Source organism: Eschrichtius robustus, chromosome 3, assembly GCF_028021215.1.
Source record: "Eschrichtius robustus isolate mEscRob2 chromosome 3, mEscRob2.pri, whole genome shotgun sequence".
In the NCBI taxonomy this organism is placed as follows: domain Eukaryota; kingdom Metazoa; phylum Chordata; class Mammalia; order Artiodactyla; family Eschrichtiidae; genus Eschrichtius; species Eschrichtius robustus.
This window is the reverse complement of record NC_090826.1, coordinates 118,989,197-119,006,990: the sequence shown is the minus strand read 5'-3', so window position 1 is coordinate 119,006,990 and position 17,794 is coordinate 118,989,197. Positions and strand designations below refer to the sequence as shown.

Below are 17,794 nucleotides of genomic sequence, written 5' to 3'. Positions count from 1 at the left end.
CCCCGGTGTTACTCAATAAACAGCCACTGTGAACTAAACACCTGGATGGCTAACAGCAGAGGCTGCTCTGCTCCTGAGGGAATCGAGCCCCCGTTATCTCATGTTCTTACTATCAAGAAAGGCGACTCATAAGAGTCCTTGCTGCTCTGATGTAATTTTCAAAGTTAACACAAGAGTTAATAACTCAATGCACCAAGAAGTCCATAAAACTCCGAGAAGCTGCCACACCCACTGTTTTCCTCTCGGAGGAAAGCAGCCCCAGAGAGGGTTCTTTCTGAGTGTGGGTGACTTGGCACATGCTGCGTGCATCTCATGAGCCATCCTTGCTAACCCAGCCGTGACTGACGGGGCTCAGGATCAGCACCCGACTACACATGAGGAAGGTCAAGTGTCACGGAGGGGCTGGCCAGATCTGCCTAGTCCTTGAGCTCCACGATGAGAAGACCCAGTTCCACCCACTCAGATCCTCTCTTTGGAGACTACCAAGTCCTAGATGGAGCCTAGGCTGAACCGCCAGTAACGGTAGGTGGTTTTTGTGACCAGCTGCATACTTTCCACTCAAACAGACTGCCGTGCTGAGGAAGAGGAAGCACTGTGTGCCAGCCCATGTTTCCGCCTAGCCTGAAATAAGCCTCTGTTCAAGCTGATCTGGGCACGACTCTTCCTTGCAAGTCTAAGGAATGCAACTAATACATTCATCAAAAAGAAAGAATAATGAGGCAAAATAATACAGAATAAATATTTTTCTTTCTCTGGAAGACACGAGGAGAAGGATGGAGAGACCAGACTCCCAGGGAACCTTGTGTTAATTTATTGAGGAACATCAGCAGGGTCCACAGCAGGCAGAAAATACTTTACTTCTTGAAGTGATATCAGCATCTGTATAGAATATGCTGGCCAAAAATAGTAAACATCTTTTCACTGACTTACTTACTAATTTTCCTTTACTGAAAATCCCATTAAAATCCATTTAAGTAAAATCCATAGAATCCCATTAGATCTCCCTTTAAAGGTCTTGCAGTAATCCTTGCATGAGTCCATTCAATCTATGCAGGGATAAGGAAATTATCAAAACAACTCAAAGGGTTTGGAGGGTAGCCGGGACTCAACAATGTTTCAGTTATTCAAGAACCTAAGGCAAATATGGTTGGAGCATTTTAACCCAATCTCCTCAATGCCTGAATGATGATCCAACACTTTGATAACTAAAGCCTCTCCACTCCTCCTCGCCACACACTCAATATCCTTCCTATCCCACCATCTTTCAAATAAGACCCAGAGCAGTGCAGTTTCTTGAGCAAGGTGTCCCATTAGTTAATAGCCCAGTCAAGACTAGAACCAAGTTCCCCTGATTTTTTGACCCATACAGGTACTCTGGTACAATTCAGAGTCAATGTGGTATTATCCGAATAGCGTTAACTCAGAGGGAGGCAATGCGTGGCTTAAAAACGATTTGATTCTTCTCTTTGCTCTGACACTGTTTTACACGTCTCCTCCATTTTTCAAACGTTGTAGAGAAAAAAAACCACACACACAAAGAGACCACCCCCTCCTCACTTTTCTACATGGAAACATTCTTCTAAGGGAAAAATTTTAGAAAAAAAAAGGTTAACGAGAGAAAGAAAACAGGAAGAAAAGCTACTGATCTACCTTTATGGGATTATAAAGCAAAGTTGGCTTCGACCATAAAACAGAGACATATTATTGAATGGTAACTATAGCCAAACTCAGTTGAACTGTCCTCAGAAAACTCACACAGCTCCAAGTTACACCTGAAAACCACTTTTTTTTTTTTTTTTTTTAGTGCTTGGAAATAAGCCTTGGAGTCTTGATAGCTAGCTACGTGAGGAAATTTTCAGTTTTGCTACCCACTGTCCTCAGTGAGCTGTGGTCTCCAAGATAGGCCAGGAAATGAAGACATTTCAAGTCCAAGTGGGAGTGGAAAAGGCGGTGGAGGGGGGGAAGAGAAGAGGGGACACATCTTTAAAGCTGTCAGCACCTCTTTGAGTGCTTTTGAGGGAAAGAGCGCCCTTCACAGCCGTACTCACTGCAAACAGCCCAGGGGGACCAACAGGACTGATCGAGGCTGGTCTTCAGGCTCCTTCCACCTGAAGCCCAGGCTCAGGCAGGGCCTCCCTGGTATCACTGGGAGCACAGACAGTACCAGCATTGAGGCCAGTGAGTGAGGCCCAGGGAGACAAGATCTACCTCCTCACTAGCTCCATAAATATAAAGAAATGGGGGTAAAAATATGAGTGGGCAGAGTACCCACTGGAGCAGACTGATGCCCTTGGGGCAGCTGTCTGGCATTTTGCCATACATATACACATACAGAATTGGGGTATCACTCCTTTCTCTTACTCTTTGTCCCCTCCGTACCTACAAAGGACACTCACTCAAGGCACTGTTGAGCCTTTTAAGAGGCCTCTGAATTCGTTTATTAACCTGTCTCTCTCCATGCCTTTCCCCACCCCAGCAGTCTCCCCTTCCCTCCTCTTTTTCTTCTCTTTTAAAAATGAATTCCTTACTCCAAGGTAATTAAAAAGTCATGAGGTGTAGAGAGTAGCTTCACTTGAAAGAAGGTTCTGCTTCATATATTGGCTAGTAAAAAATTTCTGGAGAAAAGAAGATGTTATCGCAAGAATGTGCCCCACAGACCTCCAATTACAGGAAGTTTAACTAACCAAGGGCCCCCTGGCTGCTGCATTCTGAAATCCATCACTACGTACACGCAGGGGCCCTGCCCCCAGACAGTGACCAGTGTGCGGGGATCCTGAGGAAGCCCATTCCTAGGAGACACAGGGATCCTCTGACAGGTGACTCTGGCTTCAGAACTCCCTGACGGCCCTGCCAAACCTTCCTCAGACCGCGCTGTACTCTAAGAGACCTTCACCCAACCTACGTGCCTTCCTTCCTTCCTCTCTCCTTCACTTGGAGTCAGACCCGCACTGAAATCTGACAGCTATCCCAGCCTTGCTTCCCCACCTCCTCCCACAGGCATTTAATCCTGTCTTGGCATTTACTTGTTGGAGGACCTAGAATAACACAGAAAGTGAGAAAGTAAAAAAAAAAAAAAGGAAAGATACAGGAAAGTCATATTTAGCTGCTTCACTTTTTGTTCTCACAGGAAATTTCCCAGTTGATATGGGAAAAAATGTCCTTTCTTAAGAACTTTATATATTGCTTCCTTGACACTATCAAAATTGATCTCAACTTTACAGACAAACAATGAGGCTCCGGAAGTTAACTTACTCCCCTGCAAGGCCATCTAGTGAAGCGGTAATTAAAGTCCAGCCTGTCTACCTCTAGACCCCACGTTCTCTTTGCTACTCCAAGTGATGAAGTCAAAGGTGTTCACTCTCCACTGCCAGGAAGCTTTTCACTTTCAACAGAGGGAGAGGGGTAACGGGCTTTCAGTGTATGCTTTTATAAGACCGCCAAATGAGGTAAGCACATCCTTGAGTTTAGATTCTTCTCTTTTCTTTATCTAATGAGTGCAAATATCCAGTCCTCCATGGAAAGTTACAGCCATTTAGTTATTCCAAAATCTCCTGCCAGGGAATATTATATGCGAACTGGTTCAGAGGTAGGTGTGCCTGGAACAGGGCCAAGAACAGAAAACAGAGTCAGGGATAATTATCACAGAGGTCCTTCCTCCTTTTGGAACCCAGAAATGGATATGGCAGTTTTGAAGGCCTTCCCTAGGAACCCAAAAGTAGAGGAAGAATTTGTATTTCCATTTATTTCCTATCCCTACTGGAAACTATCAGTAGGCACATCGCAAAGTCTGTCTGCTTTATCATTATTTATGCTCCTGAAAGCAATGGTGACTTCTCAAAAACTAATTTAAAAAAAAATTTTTTTTAAATCACCTTGCAAAGGCCACATTAACTCAGCTTGACAAGTTCTCCATGCCTCCAGACAGAATAGGATTAGCCTGAAAACACAGCTACCACCCATCTTAAGGTATAACCTATATAGATATAGAAAACACATTTCAAAACTGAAGCACTAATAAGTTCTCACACAATGCACAAAATTCCTAATACGCCTGTTTTAAAACTAGCAGAAAACATGGTAGAAAGAAGACTGGACTCAGTTTAGTCCTGGCTCCATAACTAGCTGGGTGACCTCAGGACCGTTACTGGGTCTCTCTTGTCCTCTGTTACCACATCTAATCAATTAGGGGATCAGACTAGAGCATTTCTAAAGCTCTTTCTCCCAAATTCTGGTTCTATAATTCTAAGTGCCTCCTTTTCTTACCCAAATAGATCTAAGTTGTGTGTTTCCATTGGAACTAACAGTACTCTTTGAGCAGGAAACTAGTTTCCTTGTGATGTGATATCCCAGTGACAGGGTAAAGGCTAGAAGTTAAAGACACTGGATTAATTCATTAGGCATTACCTATAGAGCAGTTTTTCTCTAAAGGATTCTGAAGAGATTAGTACACACACAGCAACACGGTAGTGGGAAGAACCCACTTGGGATCTGAACAAGACAGACCTGGTTCAAACCTCAACTTCACCACTGATGGGACTTGAGGTCTTGGGCAAGTTGCTTAATCTTCTTCTGCAAACCAAGCCTTAAAATGGTACCTACCTCACAGGATGGTTGTGTGGATCTAATAAGTATACTCTGCATCAGACAAGGCCTGGCAAAAGGCAGGGGCTCAATATCAGTGTTAGCTATTATTGTTGGCTGTTCTCATTATCATCTTAGTGTGTAATTACGTTCATCAGCTTGCCCCCACTGGTCTTCTACCCTCTCAAACAGATGAAATAGAACTGGAAAGAAGACGTGGTCCCTGGCCCTAAAGGCTCGCAGCCTACGGGGTAAAGAGACAAATAACTATAATGCAATGTTATAGGAGCTATGATAGACCTATGTATGCATATAGTGTCATTCAAAATAGCTAATTTTGCTGGAAAGGGTCCATCTCTAATACCCCTATGTATCCTACCCAGTTCCTTGAACATGGTAGACACAGTAAATATTTGTTAATGAGAACAGTAGAGCCTTTCTAGAACAATGCTTTAGGCTATCCCAACAAAGTTACTGGTGTATATGAGAAACCACAGGAAACAGAGGCCCTTTAGGGTCCTTTTGTAGAAAACTCCTTTGGATGAAGTTCAAGACTAATCTTCCTTATTCAGAAGTCCCCTCCCTAGCAAATGGTGCAATAGTGCGATTCCAATACTATAATAAATAATCATTATCATATACACAGGAAAGATCATTACTTGGGCCTAGTTGGGAGTTGAAGAAAATATACTGATTGAGAAACCACAAAGCCAAGCCAGTTATCTTAGTAGCTGGGTTCACACCACAAATAAAACCTAAGATTCGTAAGGGAATTTGAGATTCATTATCTGTTAGCATCAGTTCAAGATGACAGCATTTTAGACACATTAATATAAACAAAAAGTTTTTTTTTTTACATCTCAGTAAGAGATGATCACAATATACTTGGCTACTGCCTGCATTAGAATAATACACCTGAAGATCAGAGTCGCTGAAGAAGTCCTACTCATAAAGTTAGCAATTTCCACTGAGGCTTTTCTATGCTTGGGAAGGCCCTCATCCTTGTTTGTTTTTTTTTTTTTTAAATGGGAAGGTTGACAGAGGAGAAAGAGGGAGAAGAATGTGACAGCCAAAAGTAACAAATGAGACTTCATTTGACCCAACTGCTAAGTACTTAGTTCTTCCTGATTTAATGACCATCATACACAAAACATGTTCATTTACCCAGCTAGCCAACAGCCAAAATCGTTGGAAACACACTACACATACCAGGTGTCCAAGTGAGTGCTGAGCTTACAGAGATGGCCCCTGCCCTTAAAACATTCTCTGGAGAGCAGGGAGTTCCTGTAAACATGCTTCTTCCCACAGCCCGGAGGCATACCGCCATTCAACAGTCATGGACAGGCTAGGGAAAGAGAGGCGGCTTGGTGGCTGCTTTGGGAAGTGTTTAACCTCTGAGGTTCCCATCCTGCCTCAGAGGTTCAGGGGGCAGAAACACACAAACCCATTTGGCCTGTAGGGTCTGCTTTCTCTGTAGCCCAGAAGGTTCTCAAAAACCTGAATAAGCACAGGTGACCTATACATACACATGCAAGCACCGAAAAGCACGGTTCCAGAGCTGGTGCAGAGTAATTGATCTGACAAGGGGAAAGTGATCACCTAATCCAACTCTTCATTTTATAGTTGAAGCTCCAAAAAGCAAACTAACTTGCTTAGAACCACACAGTCAGAAAGAGAAGAGCCAGGACTAGAAACCAGGTCTTCTCCAATCAGCTGAGGGCTCCTTCCAGCACGCCACACTGACCCAGTAAAAAGCAACATGTTGGCCACGCTCTAGCCTTCCTGCATGCTGAAGAGCAGCAGTGGCTGGGTCTTGAGGGACTATTGAAATAGATGGGCTAAAGCAGCAATAACTGTAACAAGAGGACACAAGGACACACAATGGGGCCGGATGCCACCTCAGCTGGAACTGAGAGTTATTCCTGCAACAGAATGGGACAACTTCTGAGGAAGCCGCCTCTTATCCCCTCCCCCACTGAACCCTGCTACTTGCCCTCACTTGAATTTAAAAGCATTTCCCAAGATCAAGACTCAAAGGTAAAGGTATCAAATGGGGGAAGGGGTCTGAGTGCCAGGATGACAGGAGATGACCCTTGTCACTGATGGGATACCAGGACTGACCAAGCCAAACAGCTGACTAGGCCTTTGGCCCCTGCCTCTTTGCTCCAGCTGTAGCCTCTCAACACTGTTGCTGGTCAAAGCAGACCACCTCACCAGATCAGGGAAGGATTCTGTCCGGAAGGTAGCCTAGAAAGAAAAGCTATCCCACGCCTACCTCCCCTCCTTCCCTCTTCACCAGAGTTTGTGATTCAGAGTCACTTACCTTTTTCTTCTTCTTCAGAATCACTTTCACTCCATCCACTGAAACCATAATGCTCACCTTCTTCTTCTTGATGTTTTTGGCTTTAAACTCATACTGCAAGTGAGAAGAGAACAAGAGCACAATCCAGTTAGATCAGTGCATCTGCACAGCCCCAGAGAGCTCATGACCTGGAAAGGAGGGTCTCAGATGGGTCTAGGGAGCTGATGCAGTTTCCGGGGACATGAAGCACCTCAGGGGATGTAAAAGCAGGTAGACGTCTGCAGGCAGGGGCTCGGCAATATTTGGGTTGGAACGGGGACTCTGAATGGTCACTGGTTTCACCACTCAGCTATCACGTAGGGCCATGGGGATGGACCTGATCCATTCTATCAAGATGAAAACAGAGCCTACTCTGAAAATCTCATGAGAAATCCAGAACCTTCCCTCAATAACTCATTCTGACATTTAATGACTTTCGCCGTCAGGCAAGTTTTCCTCGTGTCTACCCAAATGCTGCTGGGACTCTATTCCATCCTCAGTGAAGATTAGGAAGAGCTGGCACCCATCTTCAAATCAGGGTTTTTACATACTTAAAGATCATTATGAAATGTAAGTTATTCTCCGCACGTTCAAGTCCCAAATTCCTTTATCTGTAGGTCAGTCTCCAAATCTACCCATAGCCCCGTTAACCTAAAATATTCTAGAGAGTATTCTAAAAAGGATCTGACTAATGATAGTTATAAGGGAGGGCATTACCTTACAAACCCTATATTCTAAATTTCTGTTTGCAATCCCGAATAGGCCTGCTTCAACCACAACTACACTGCTGAGGGATGCTGGCCCTCATCCTCAATCCCAGATATTTTTCTATCACATTTGCTCACTCACAGCCATTTCTTAGGTTTGTGCAGACATTCAGAATGGTGGAATAATTCTACACTTTCCTCACTGAACTTCATTCTGAGCGCTTACCCATTTTCATCTGGTTCCCATCTTGGTATCACCACCTAGCAAACCTACCTGCCAAGCTCTCTAACCAAAGATCTGGCCTACAGATTAAAAAAATAACAATACAAGACCCGGGGCCAAACTCTCTACTCCAACCCACAGGCTCTCTTCTCTGGGACCTTTTATACTCAAAACCCTTTCCCACCATGCCACCACCCAAGCTTAGTAAGGCGTCCAGCTCCTTGCCTGGGCATCTAAAACCTAACTATTTCTACTCGGTATTTTGACAGATATGAACTTTAACCAACTTAACAAGATGAAAATATAACCTACTCTGAAAATCTCATGAGAAATCCAGAACTTTCCCTTGGCCATGCCAATTAATACTCTGATTTTAAGAACTCAGATTAGAGCTTCTTACTGTCTGTATTCTATCCCTTCCACTGAAGTCTCGGCTCGTTTTCTTATTCTGTTGCAGAGTTAGTGCTGATGCCCACTGGCTGTCAGCTTCTCAGAGACAAGGACATGACCTAGCTAAGTGAGGTGAAATAGTTTTCTTTATATCATCAGGGCAGGTTCTGGTTTACTGCCGATCTGAGTTTCCAGGTGACGGCAACACACATCACTCCCCAGTCTGGCGGTCACTTCTCCCAGCCTCCCAATCACTCTATCCTGTCAACAGCTGTCCTTTTTACCAGCGATCCTGAGAGAAGAGCAAACCGGAGCAGCAGACACATAGGAGAAAGAGAAGAAAACTTCAGCTTCAGACTCTGCTTCAGAGTCTGGGAACCCAAAGCCAGTGAGGAGTAACACAATAAAAGAGAGCAAGCGTGTCCGACAGGATGGGGAGAAGTGCTATCTGTACTGGGGTCTGGCTTATAAGAGGGCCTCGGCCATGTAACAAATTCCTCTCTAGGTCAACGGCTGTTAAGCTGGTGAAGGCTACAGTTGTGTGATTGGCATGCACTTCAGGACACAGGCTACAATCTGCAGAGTGTCCCCTGACTGCAGCCTTCGGCTCAGGTGCAGCACTAGATGAGCTGAAATTACCGCTGGGTGGGAGAGCTAGCGTGAGAATCTGTAAGTTGGCCGACTTTGGCCTTGTGCCTGCTGGGAGAGGTTTCCTGGCCTCACCCTGCACTTACCTCTGCTCACAGGCTCTCAATAAACACAGTCTTTCAGCTGTGCCTCCCTTGGGGACACATCACTAAAACCATAGCTGCTCCTGCCGGTCGAAGGAGGGCAGAGAGGTGTGTTTTGATGAACTCAGCGGGGGCAGACAAGGGCTCAAGAGTCCAGGAAACACCCAGAGGTGGACAAAACCTGCCCTAGACAGGTCACTCCTTGCCTGTTTTATTGTCTTTGCTCTCTTCCAGCATGTCACTCTCACAAGCTCCACATGCTTCCTTCTTCCCTCTTTCCAGCGAAAAATTCAAAGCACTGAATACTAAGTACCTATCTCTGCAGGGCAGGATGTCACCTCCCAGCCCTGGTTTCAGAGAGCGTACTGCCTGCTAAACCAGACCCTTAAATGTCTTACACTTCCAGGAAAATCTTGTAGCTGGCCATATCTCTTTCTTGTTTGGCCCACCACCCTATTGGTTTCATTCTCTCTGGGGTCTTTTTAAAATCAGTATCCCCCCACCCGAGGCTCGCAAGAGACGCCCAACCAGCTCCTTGCTTGTGTATCTGAAACCTGAACTATTTCCACAGTTCGTGTTTTGGCAGCGTTGGCCATGCCTTTAATACTCTGATCTTAAGAACTCAAAATGCAGCTAAACATTCTCTTTAGCTGGAACTGGAAAACAGCCTCTAATTCGATCACTGTACACACACTCCCAGGTGGCTCTTCTATGGTGTGTGGGCACGGTAACTGCACGGAGAAGCATGACCAAACGATTGCATTATAATCTCAATGACGGTGACAATACAGGTGACCCTCCTTACAACAGCTGGTGGAATGCTCTCTGGAGTGCTTCAAAATGAAGAGGGCAGAAGAGGCGTGAAACAGGCTTCTAGGCCCTGTTACAGCTGCCAGTATGTACCACCTGACTGCTGCTTAGAAGGCTCTTAGGTTCGACACACTTTGCAGCACCTACTCCACCTGGCTGGTGGTCAGATGTCCCAAACCCTTTGCAACTGAAGAATAGGTACTCAGATGGTAGTTTTGTTGAAAAATAGAGAAATGAAATCAAGTGTCTGAAAAGCTTTAAATCTTTATTATCATAAAACCATTCATTTATACAGCAATTATATTGCACTTGGACAACCATATTACTGTGCTCACTGTGAGGATGGAAAATGGATTTGGAACAGAGGAGATGCTGGGAGTGACTAGGACAGAGAAAAGAGACTCACAGGGACAAGCCCTCCTTTTTACCAGACTGTGCTGCTCCGAGGGGCAGGCGGGCCCAGGAGGAAGCATCTGTGTTCCTCAGGATAGGAATCTAGTCTGCCCAGGCTTGGCCAGGGGCTGAAGAACAAACAGGACTGCTGATGCCACCGTCTGTGGTCCAGGCCCGCCTCCCACAAAGCCCATGCCAGCTCTGGAGTCTGTGCCAACAGGCCTGGCTCTTCCCCCAACGTGGCCAGGCTGACCGGATATATTTGCTTTGCTAGTCAGAGCCCCACCAGCAAGGACAGATTAAACCTTACAGGACCTGACCTTGTAGGGAACAAAACAATACAAGCCCTGGAACACTAACCACTGACTAGAAAGACCAAATGTCTGGGGTTCATAAACAGAGCCTTGGGACCCTGCATGGGAATAGTAGCCCTGGAACTGAGAGTGCTGTGCCAACCAGTGAGGCCCATGAAGGGGAAACTGGGTAGAGGGAGGGGTTCAGATCCAGCAGGAGCCAGGAGTAAACACTCAACCAGAACATCGGCTGGAAGTCAGAGAGCTGCCAACAGAACAGGATATCTCTGATACCCCAATGCTTCCCTGTCCCCAACTCCCAGAACTACCTCCTAATCTTGTGTGTCTCCAGTTTCAGCCACAGGGTGTCCAAGAAGGGAAAGCAGGAGGTCTGTAACAGGGGAGTGAGTTAATGAAGGGACTGGCCCAGCCCTGAGCTTGAGGCTGTACTGCAGAAATAGAAGTAACAGAATCACTTTCTTAGTAGTCGGGAAGGTTGGGGCTGTATACACACACGCACATGCGCGCGCACACACACACACACACACACACACACACACACACACACACACCCTCTTAACAGTCTATTTTCACAATAATGTCTAGCTACCCGAAGAATCTGGGTTTTTTTTTTTTTAATAAGGATCCCTGGTTCCTCAATTACCTCGTCTACAAACAACTTAAACCGAGTGATGCACTCTCTCACCAGCTATGTAGGAAGCTGGTCCTCTCACTCGTCTCCATAAAATTTCTTTTGCCTAGCTCCTTCCCAGTGTCCCCACAATGCTTAGTTATGAATCAAGGTGCTCAGAGGCTACTTTACCAAGAGAGGAGATTTAGTTTGCAAACGCAGATAGTGATGCTCTGGCTTGGTAAGTCCTCGGCTGATAATCAGCTGTGTTCACCACCTGTCTAGAGGAAGTCTCGAGGCTTTGCTTCCTGTGCATGATCGCAGGAAATTTAAAAGTGAATTCTAGTAGTGCCACTGGGTATTTTAATCATATTCTGCCCATAGTCTTGGTTTCAAGAGTGCAAACACGTCTCCACAACAAAACTGTAAGCACCTCAACCAAAGGCACTGTCTTACCAAGGGTTTGTAGGAAATCATTTTGCACTTAACATCTGAAAGTTTAACAGCTTAGGTAATAAGATACAAAATCTGAGTACGTCCATATTCAGAGCATATTCACAACAGCCCAAAAGGTGGAGGCAACTCCAGTGTCCACTGACGGATGAACAGATAAACAAAATGTGTTAGAGACATATAATAGGATTTACTCAGCCTTAAAAAGGAGATTCTGACGCTTGCTACAACATGGATGTAGCTTGAAGACATTATGTTAAGTGATGTTTATGTTACGCTGGAACAAACAGACAAATATTGCATGATTCCACTTACATGAGGTACCTAAGAATAGTCAGATTCAGAGACAGAAAGTAGAATGGTGGGCTTCAGGGTCTCGGGGAGGGGAGAGAATGAGGAGTTAGCATTTAATGAGTACAGATTTTCAGTTTTGGAAGATGAAAAGATCTGGAGACGGACAGTGGTGATGATGGCTGCACAACAATATAAATGCTGTATGTAGATGTCACAGAACTGTACATTTAAGAATGGTTGGTTGAAATGGAAAATTTTATGTAATATATATTTTACCACAATAAAAGATAAAAATCTGAAAACACTGTAACAAACACATTTCTTCTCATGGCAAGTCCCCTTAAATTCTGCTTGCGAAAGGATACTGCTGTTACTCTCCCACGTGCAAGTCAAACATGCCATACTTTTCCATACTTCCGTGTAATTGCATTTGCTAATGTTTATGCCCAGAATGCCCTCTCCCCCCGCAATCTGCTTAGTGAACTCCTGCTTATTCTTAAAATACCTACTCAGCCTTCTCCACAGAGAAGCCTTGCAGGTCAATGCCCCCTTCCCGTACGCTCCCACGTAAATACTTAAATTTACGCTGGGTAAGTTTAAGTATTTATCCAGCTCTGTAGACCAGGGGATCTAAAACTTGTTTTAAATTCCATTCGGGATTCCTGATAAAACGGCAGAATCCCAGACCCAGGCCTCAGAGATGCTCATTCAGCAGATCTGGGATAGGGCCATAAGTTGGCATTGTTTTTGTTTGTTTTTCGGTTTGTTTTAACATCTTTAAAGTATAACTGCTTTACAATGGTGTGTTAGTTTCTGCTGTATAATAAAGTGAATCAGCTATACATATACATACATCCCCATATCTCCTCCCTCTTGCGTCTCCCTCCCACCCTCCCTATCCCACCCCTCTAGGTGGTCACAAAGCTCCGAGCTGATCTCCCTGTGCTATGCGGCTGCTTCCCACTAGCTATCTATTTTACATTTGGTAGTGTGTATATGTCCATGCCACTCTCTCACTTCGTCCCAGCTTACCCTTCCCCCTCCCCGTGTTCTCAAGTCCATTCTCTACGTCTGCATCTTTATTCCTGTCCTGCCCCTAGGTTCTTCAGAACCTTTTTTTATTTTTAGATTCCATATATATGTGTTAGCATACGGTATTTGTTTTTCTCTTTCTGACTTACTTCACTCTGTATGACAGACTCTAGGTCCATCCACCTCACTACAAATAACTCAATTTCATTTCTTTTTATGGCTGAGTAATATTCCACTGTATATATGTGCCACATCTTCTTTATTCATTCATCTGTTGATGGACACTTGGGTTGCTTCCATGTCCTGGCTATTGTAAATAGAGCTGCAATGAACACTGTGGTACATGACTCTTTTTGAATTATGGTTTTCTCAGGGTATATGCCCAGTAGTGGGATTGCTGGGTCATATGGTAGTTCTATTTTTAGTTTTTTAAGGACCCTCCATACCGTTCTCCATAGTGGCTGTATCAATTTACATTCCCACCAACAGTGCAAGAGGGTTCCCTTTCCTCCACACCCTCTCCAGCATTTATTGTTTGTAGCTTTTTTTGATGATGGCCATTCTGACTGGTATGAGGTGATACCTCATTGTAGTTTTGATTTGCATTTCTCTAATGATTAGTGATGTTGAGCATTCTTTCATGTGTTTGTTGGCAATCTGTATATCTTCTTTGGAGAAATGTCTATTTAGCTTTTCTGCCCATTTTTGGATCAGCTTGTTGTTTTTTTGATATTGAGCTGCATAAGCTGCTTGTAAATTTTGGAGATTAATCCTTTGTCAGTTGCTTCGTTTGCAAATATTTTCTCCCATTCTGAGGGTTGTCTTTTCGTCTTATTTATGGTTTCCTTTGCTGTGCAAAAGCTTTTAAGTTTCATTAGGTCCCATTTATTTATTTTTGTTTCTATTTGCATTTCTCTAGGAGGTGGGTCAAAAAGGATCTTTTCTGATTTATGTCATAGAGTGTTCTGCCTATGTTTTCCTCTAAGCGTTTTATAGTGTCTGGCCTTACATTTAGGTCTTTAATCCATTTTGAGTTCATTTTTGTGTATGGTGTTAGGGAGTGTTCTAATTTCATTCTTTTACATGTAGCTGCCCAGTTTTCCCAGCACCACTTACTGAAGAGGCTGTCTTTTCTCCACTGTATATTCTTGCCTCCTTTACCTTAAATAAGGTGACCATAGGTGTGTGGGTTAATCTCTGGGCTTTCTATCCAGTTCCATTGATCTATATTTCTGTTTTTGTGCCAGTACTGGACTGTCTTGATTACTGTAGCTTTGTAGGATAGTCTGAAGTCCAGGAGCCTGATTCCTCCAGCTCCATTGTTCTTTCTCAAGATTGCTTTGGCTATTCGGGGTCTTTTGTGTTTTCATACAAATTGTGAAATTTTTTGTTCTTGTTCTGTAAAAAATGCCATTGGTAGTTTGATAGGGATTGCATTGAATCTGTAGATTCCTTTGGGTAGTATAGTCATTTTCACAATGTTGATTCTTCCAATCCAAGAACATGGTATATCTCTCCATCTGTTTGTATCATCTTTAATTTCTTTCATCAGTGTCTTATAGTTTTCTGCACACAGGTTTTTTGTCTCCTTAGGTAGGTTTATTCCTAGGTATTTTATTCTTTTTGTTGCAACGGTAAATGGGAGTGTTTCCTTAATTTCTCTTTCGGATGTTTCATCATTAGTGTATAGGAATGCAAGAGATTTCTGTGCATTAATTTTGTCTCCTGCTACTTTAGCAAATTCACTGATTAGCTCTAGTAGTTTTCTGGTAGCATCGTTATAAATCTCTACGTATAGTATCATGTCATCTGCAAACAGTGACAGTTTCACTTCTCTTCCGATTTGGATTCCACTTATTTCTTGTTCTTCTCTGATTGCTGTGGCTAAAACTTCCAGAACTATGTTGAATAATAGTGGTGAGTGGCATGCCACATCTTCTTTAACCATTCATCGATGGACACTGAGGTTGTTACTGTAAATAATGCTACTATGAACATAGGAATACATACACCTTCTTGAATTAGTGTTTTCATTTTCTTCAGATAAATACCCAAAAGTGTAATAGCTGGATCATATGGTAGTTCTATTTTTAGTTTTTTGAGGAACTGCCATACTGTTTTCCATAGTGACTGTACCAACTTACATTCCCACCAACATGAGGCTTGTGTGAGGGTTCCCTTTTCTCCACATCCTCCCCATCACTTATTTCTTGTCTTTTTGATAACAGTCATTCTGACAGGTGTGAGGTGATCTCTCACTGTGGTTTTGATTTGCAGTTCCCTGATGATGTGATGTTGAGCATCTTTTCATGCGCCTATTGGCCATCTGTATGCCTTCTTTGGGAAAACATTTATACAGGTCCTCTGCCCATTTTTTTTTTTTAAACATCTTTATTGAAGTATAATTGCCTTACAATGGTGTGTTAGCTTCTGCTTTATAACAAAGTGAATCAGTTATACACATACAATATGTTCCCATATCTCTTCCCTCTTGCATCTCCCTCCCTCCCACCCTCCCCATCCCACCCCTCTAGGTGGTCACAAAGCACCGAGCTGATCTCCCTGTGCTATGTGGCTGCTTCCCACTAGCTATCTATTTTACATTTGGTAGTGTATATATGTCCATGACACTCTCTTACCCTGTCACATCTCACCCCACCCCCTCCCCATATCCTCAAGTTCATTCTCTAGTAGGTCTGTGTCTTTATTCCCGTCTTGCCACTAGGTTCTTCATGGCTTTTTTTTTTTTTTCCTTAGATTCCGTATATATGTGTTAGCATACTGTATTTGTTTTTCTCTTTCTGACTTACTTCATTCTGTATGACAGACTCTAACTCCATCCACCTCATTACAAATACCTCCATTTCATTTCTTTTTATGGCTGAGTAATATTCCATTGTATATATGTGCCACATCTTCTTTATCCATTCATCTGTCGATGGACATTTAGGTTGCTTCCATGTCCTGGCTATTGTAAATAGAGCTGCAATGAACATTTTGGTACATGACTCTTTTTGAACTATGGTTTTCTCAGGGTATATGCCCAGTAGTGGGATTGCTGGGTCGTATGGTAGTTCTATTTGTAGTTTTTTAAGGAACCTCCATACTGTTCTCCATAGTGGCTCTATCAATTTACATTCCCACCAACAGTGCAAGAGTGTTCCCTTTCCTCCACACCCTCTCCAGCATTTATTGTTTCTAGATTTTTTGATGATGGCCATTCTGATCGGTGTGAGATGATATCTCATTGTAGTTTTGATTTGCATTTCTCTAATGATTAATGATGTTGAGCATTCTTTCATGTGTCTGTTGGCCATCTGTATATCTTCTTTGGAGAAATGTCTATTTAGGTCTTCTGCCCATTTTTGGATTGGGTTGTTCGTTTTTTTGTTATTGAGCTGCATGGGCTGCTTGTAAATCTTGGAGATTAATCCTTTGTCAGTTGCTTCATTTGCAAATATTTTCTCCCATTCTGAGGGTTGTCTTTTGGTCTTGTTTATGGTTTCCTTTGCTGTGCAAAAGCTTTTAAGTTTCATTAGGTCCCATTTGTTTATCTGTGTTCTTATTTCCATTTCTCTGGGAGCTGGGTCAAAAAGAATCTTGCTGTGATGTATGTCATAGAGTGTTCTGCCTATGTTTTCCTCTAAGAGTTTGATAGTGTCTGGCCTTACATTTAGGTCTTTAATCCATTTTGAGTTTAGTTTTGTGCATGGTGTCAGGGAGTGTCCTAATTTCATACTTTTACATGTATCTGTCCAATTTTCCCAGCACCACTTATTGAAGAGGCTGTCTTTTCTCCACTGTATATTCTTGCCTCCTTTATCAAAGATAAGGTGACCATATGTGTGTGGGTTTATCTCTGGGCTTTCTATCCTGTTCCATTGATCTATATTTCTGTTTTTGTGCCAGTACCAAACTGTCTTGATTACTGAAGCTTTGTAATATAGTCTGAAGTCAGGGAGCCTGATTCCCCCAGCTCCATTTTTCGTTCTCAAGATTGCTTTGGCTATTCGGGGTCTTTTGTGTTTCCATACAAATTGTGAAATTTTTTGTTCTAGTTCTGTGAAAAATGCCAGTGGTAGTTTGATAGGGATTGCATTGAATCTGTAGATTGCTTTGGGTAGTAGAGTCATTTTCACAATGTTGATTCTTCCAATCCAGGAACAAGGCATATCTCTCCATCTATTTGTATCATCTTTCATTTCTTTCATCAGTGTCTTATAATTTTCTGCATACAGGTCTTTTGTCTCCTTAGGTAGGTTTATTCCTAGATATTTTATTCTTTTTGTTGCAATGGTAAACGGGAGTGTTTTCTTAATTTCACTTTCAGATTTTTCGTCATTAGTGTATAGAAATGCAAGAGATTTCTGTGCATTAATTTTGTATCCTGCTACTTTACCAAATTCATTGATTAGCTCTAGGAGTTTTCTGGTAGCATCTTTAGGATTCTCTATGTATAGTATCATGTCATCTGCAAATAGTGACAGCTTTACTTCTTCTTTTCCGATTTGGATTCCTTTTATTTCTTTGTCTTCTCTGATTGCTGTGGCTAACACTTCCAAAACTATGTTGAATAATAGTGGTGAGAGTGCTCTGCCCATTTTTAATTGGCTTGTTTGCTTTCTTGATATGGTGTTATATGAGTTTCTTAAATATAATTTGGATATCAACCCCTTATCAAATATATTGTTTGTAAATGTCTTCTCCCATTCAGTAGGTGAATTTTGTTGGTTTCCTTCCCTCTGCAAAAGCTTCTGAACTATTTCAACAAAAATTTAGAGGAATCGTTGTGTTTGAAATGTTTGGGACCACCAATGTTGACCAGATATTTCATCTTATGGATGACGAAGTCACTGCCCAAAGATGGTAAAAAAGTTCCCCAGGTTCACTGGTGGAAAACCCAAGCCTGGAACCC

At 43.0% G+C, this 17,794-nt stretch overlaps 1 protein-coding gene across 1 annotated transcript in view; it reads right to left on the bottom strand.

The window, feature by feature from the left end:
• LOC137762788 (carboxyl-terminal PDZ ligand of neuronal nitric oxide synthase protein-like) overlaps window positions 1-17,794 on the bottom strand; it is a 315,104-nt gene that overhangs the window by 94,572 nt on the left and 202,738 nt on the right. Inside the window, 1 exon segment of the mRNA XM_068541164.1 lies at window positions 6,905-6,997. Coding sequence (XP_068397265.1) covers window positions 6,905-6,997 — 93 coding nt within the window.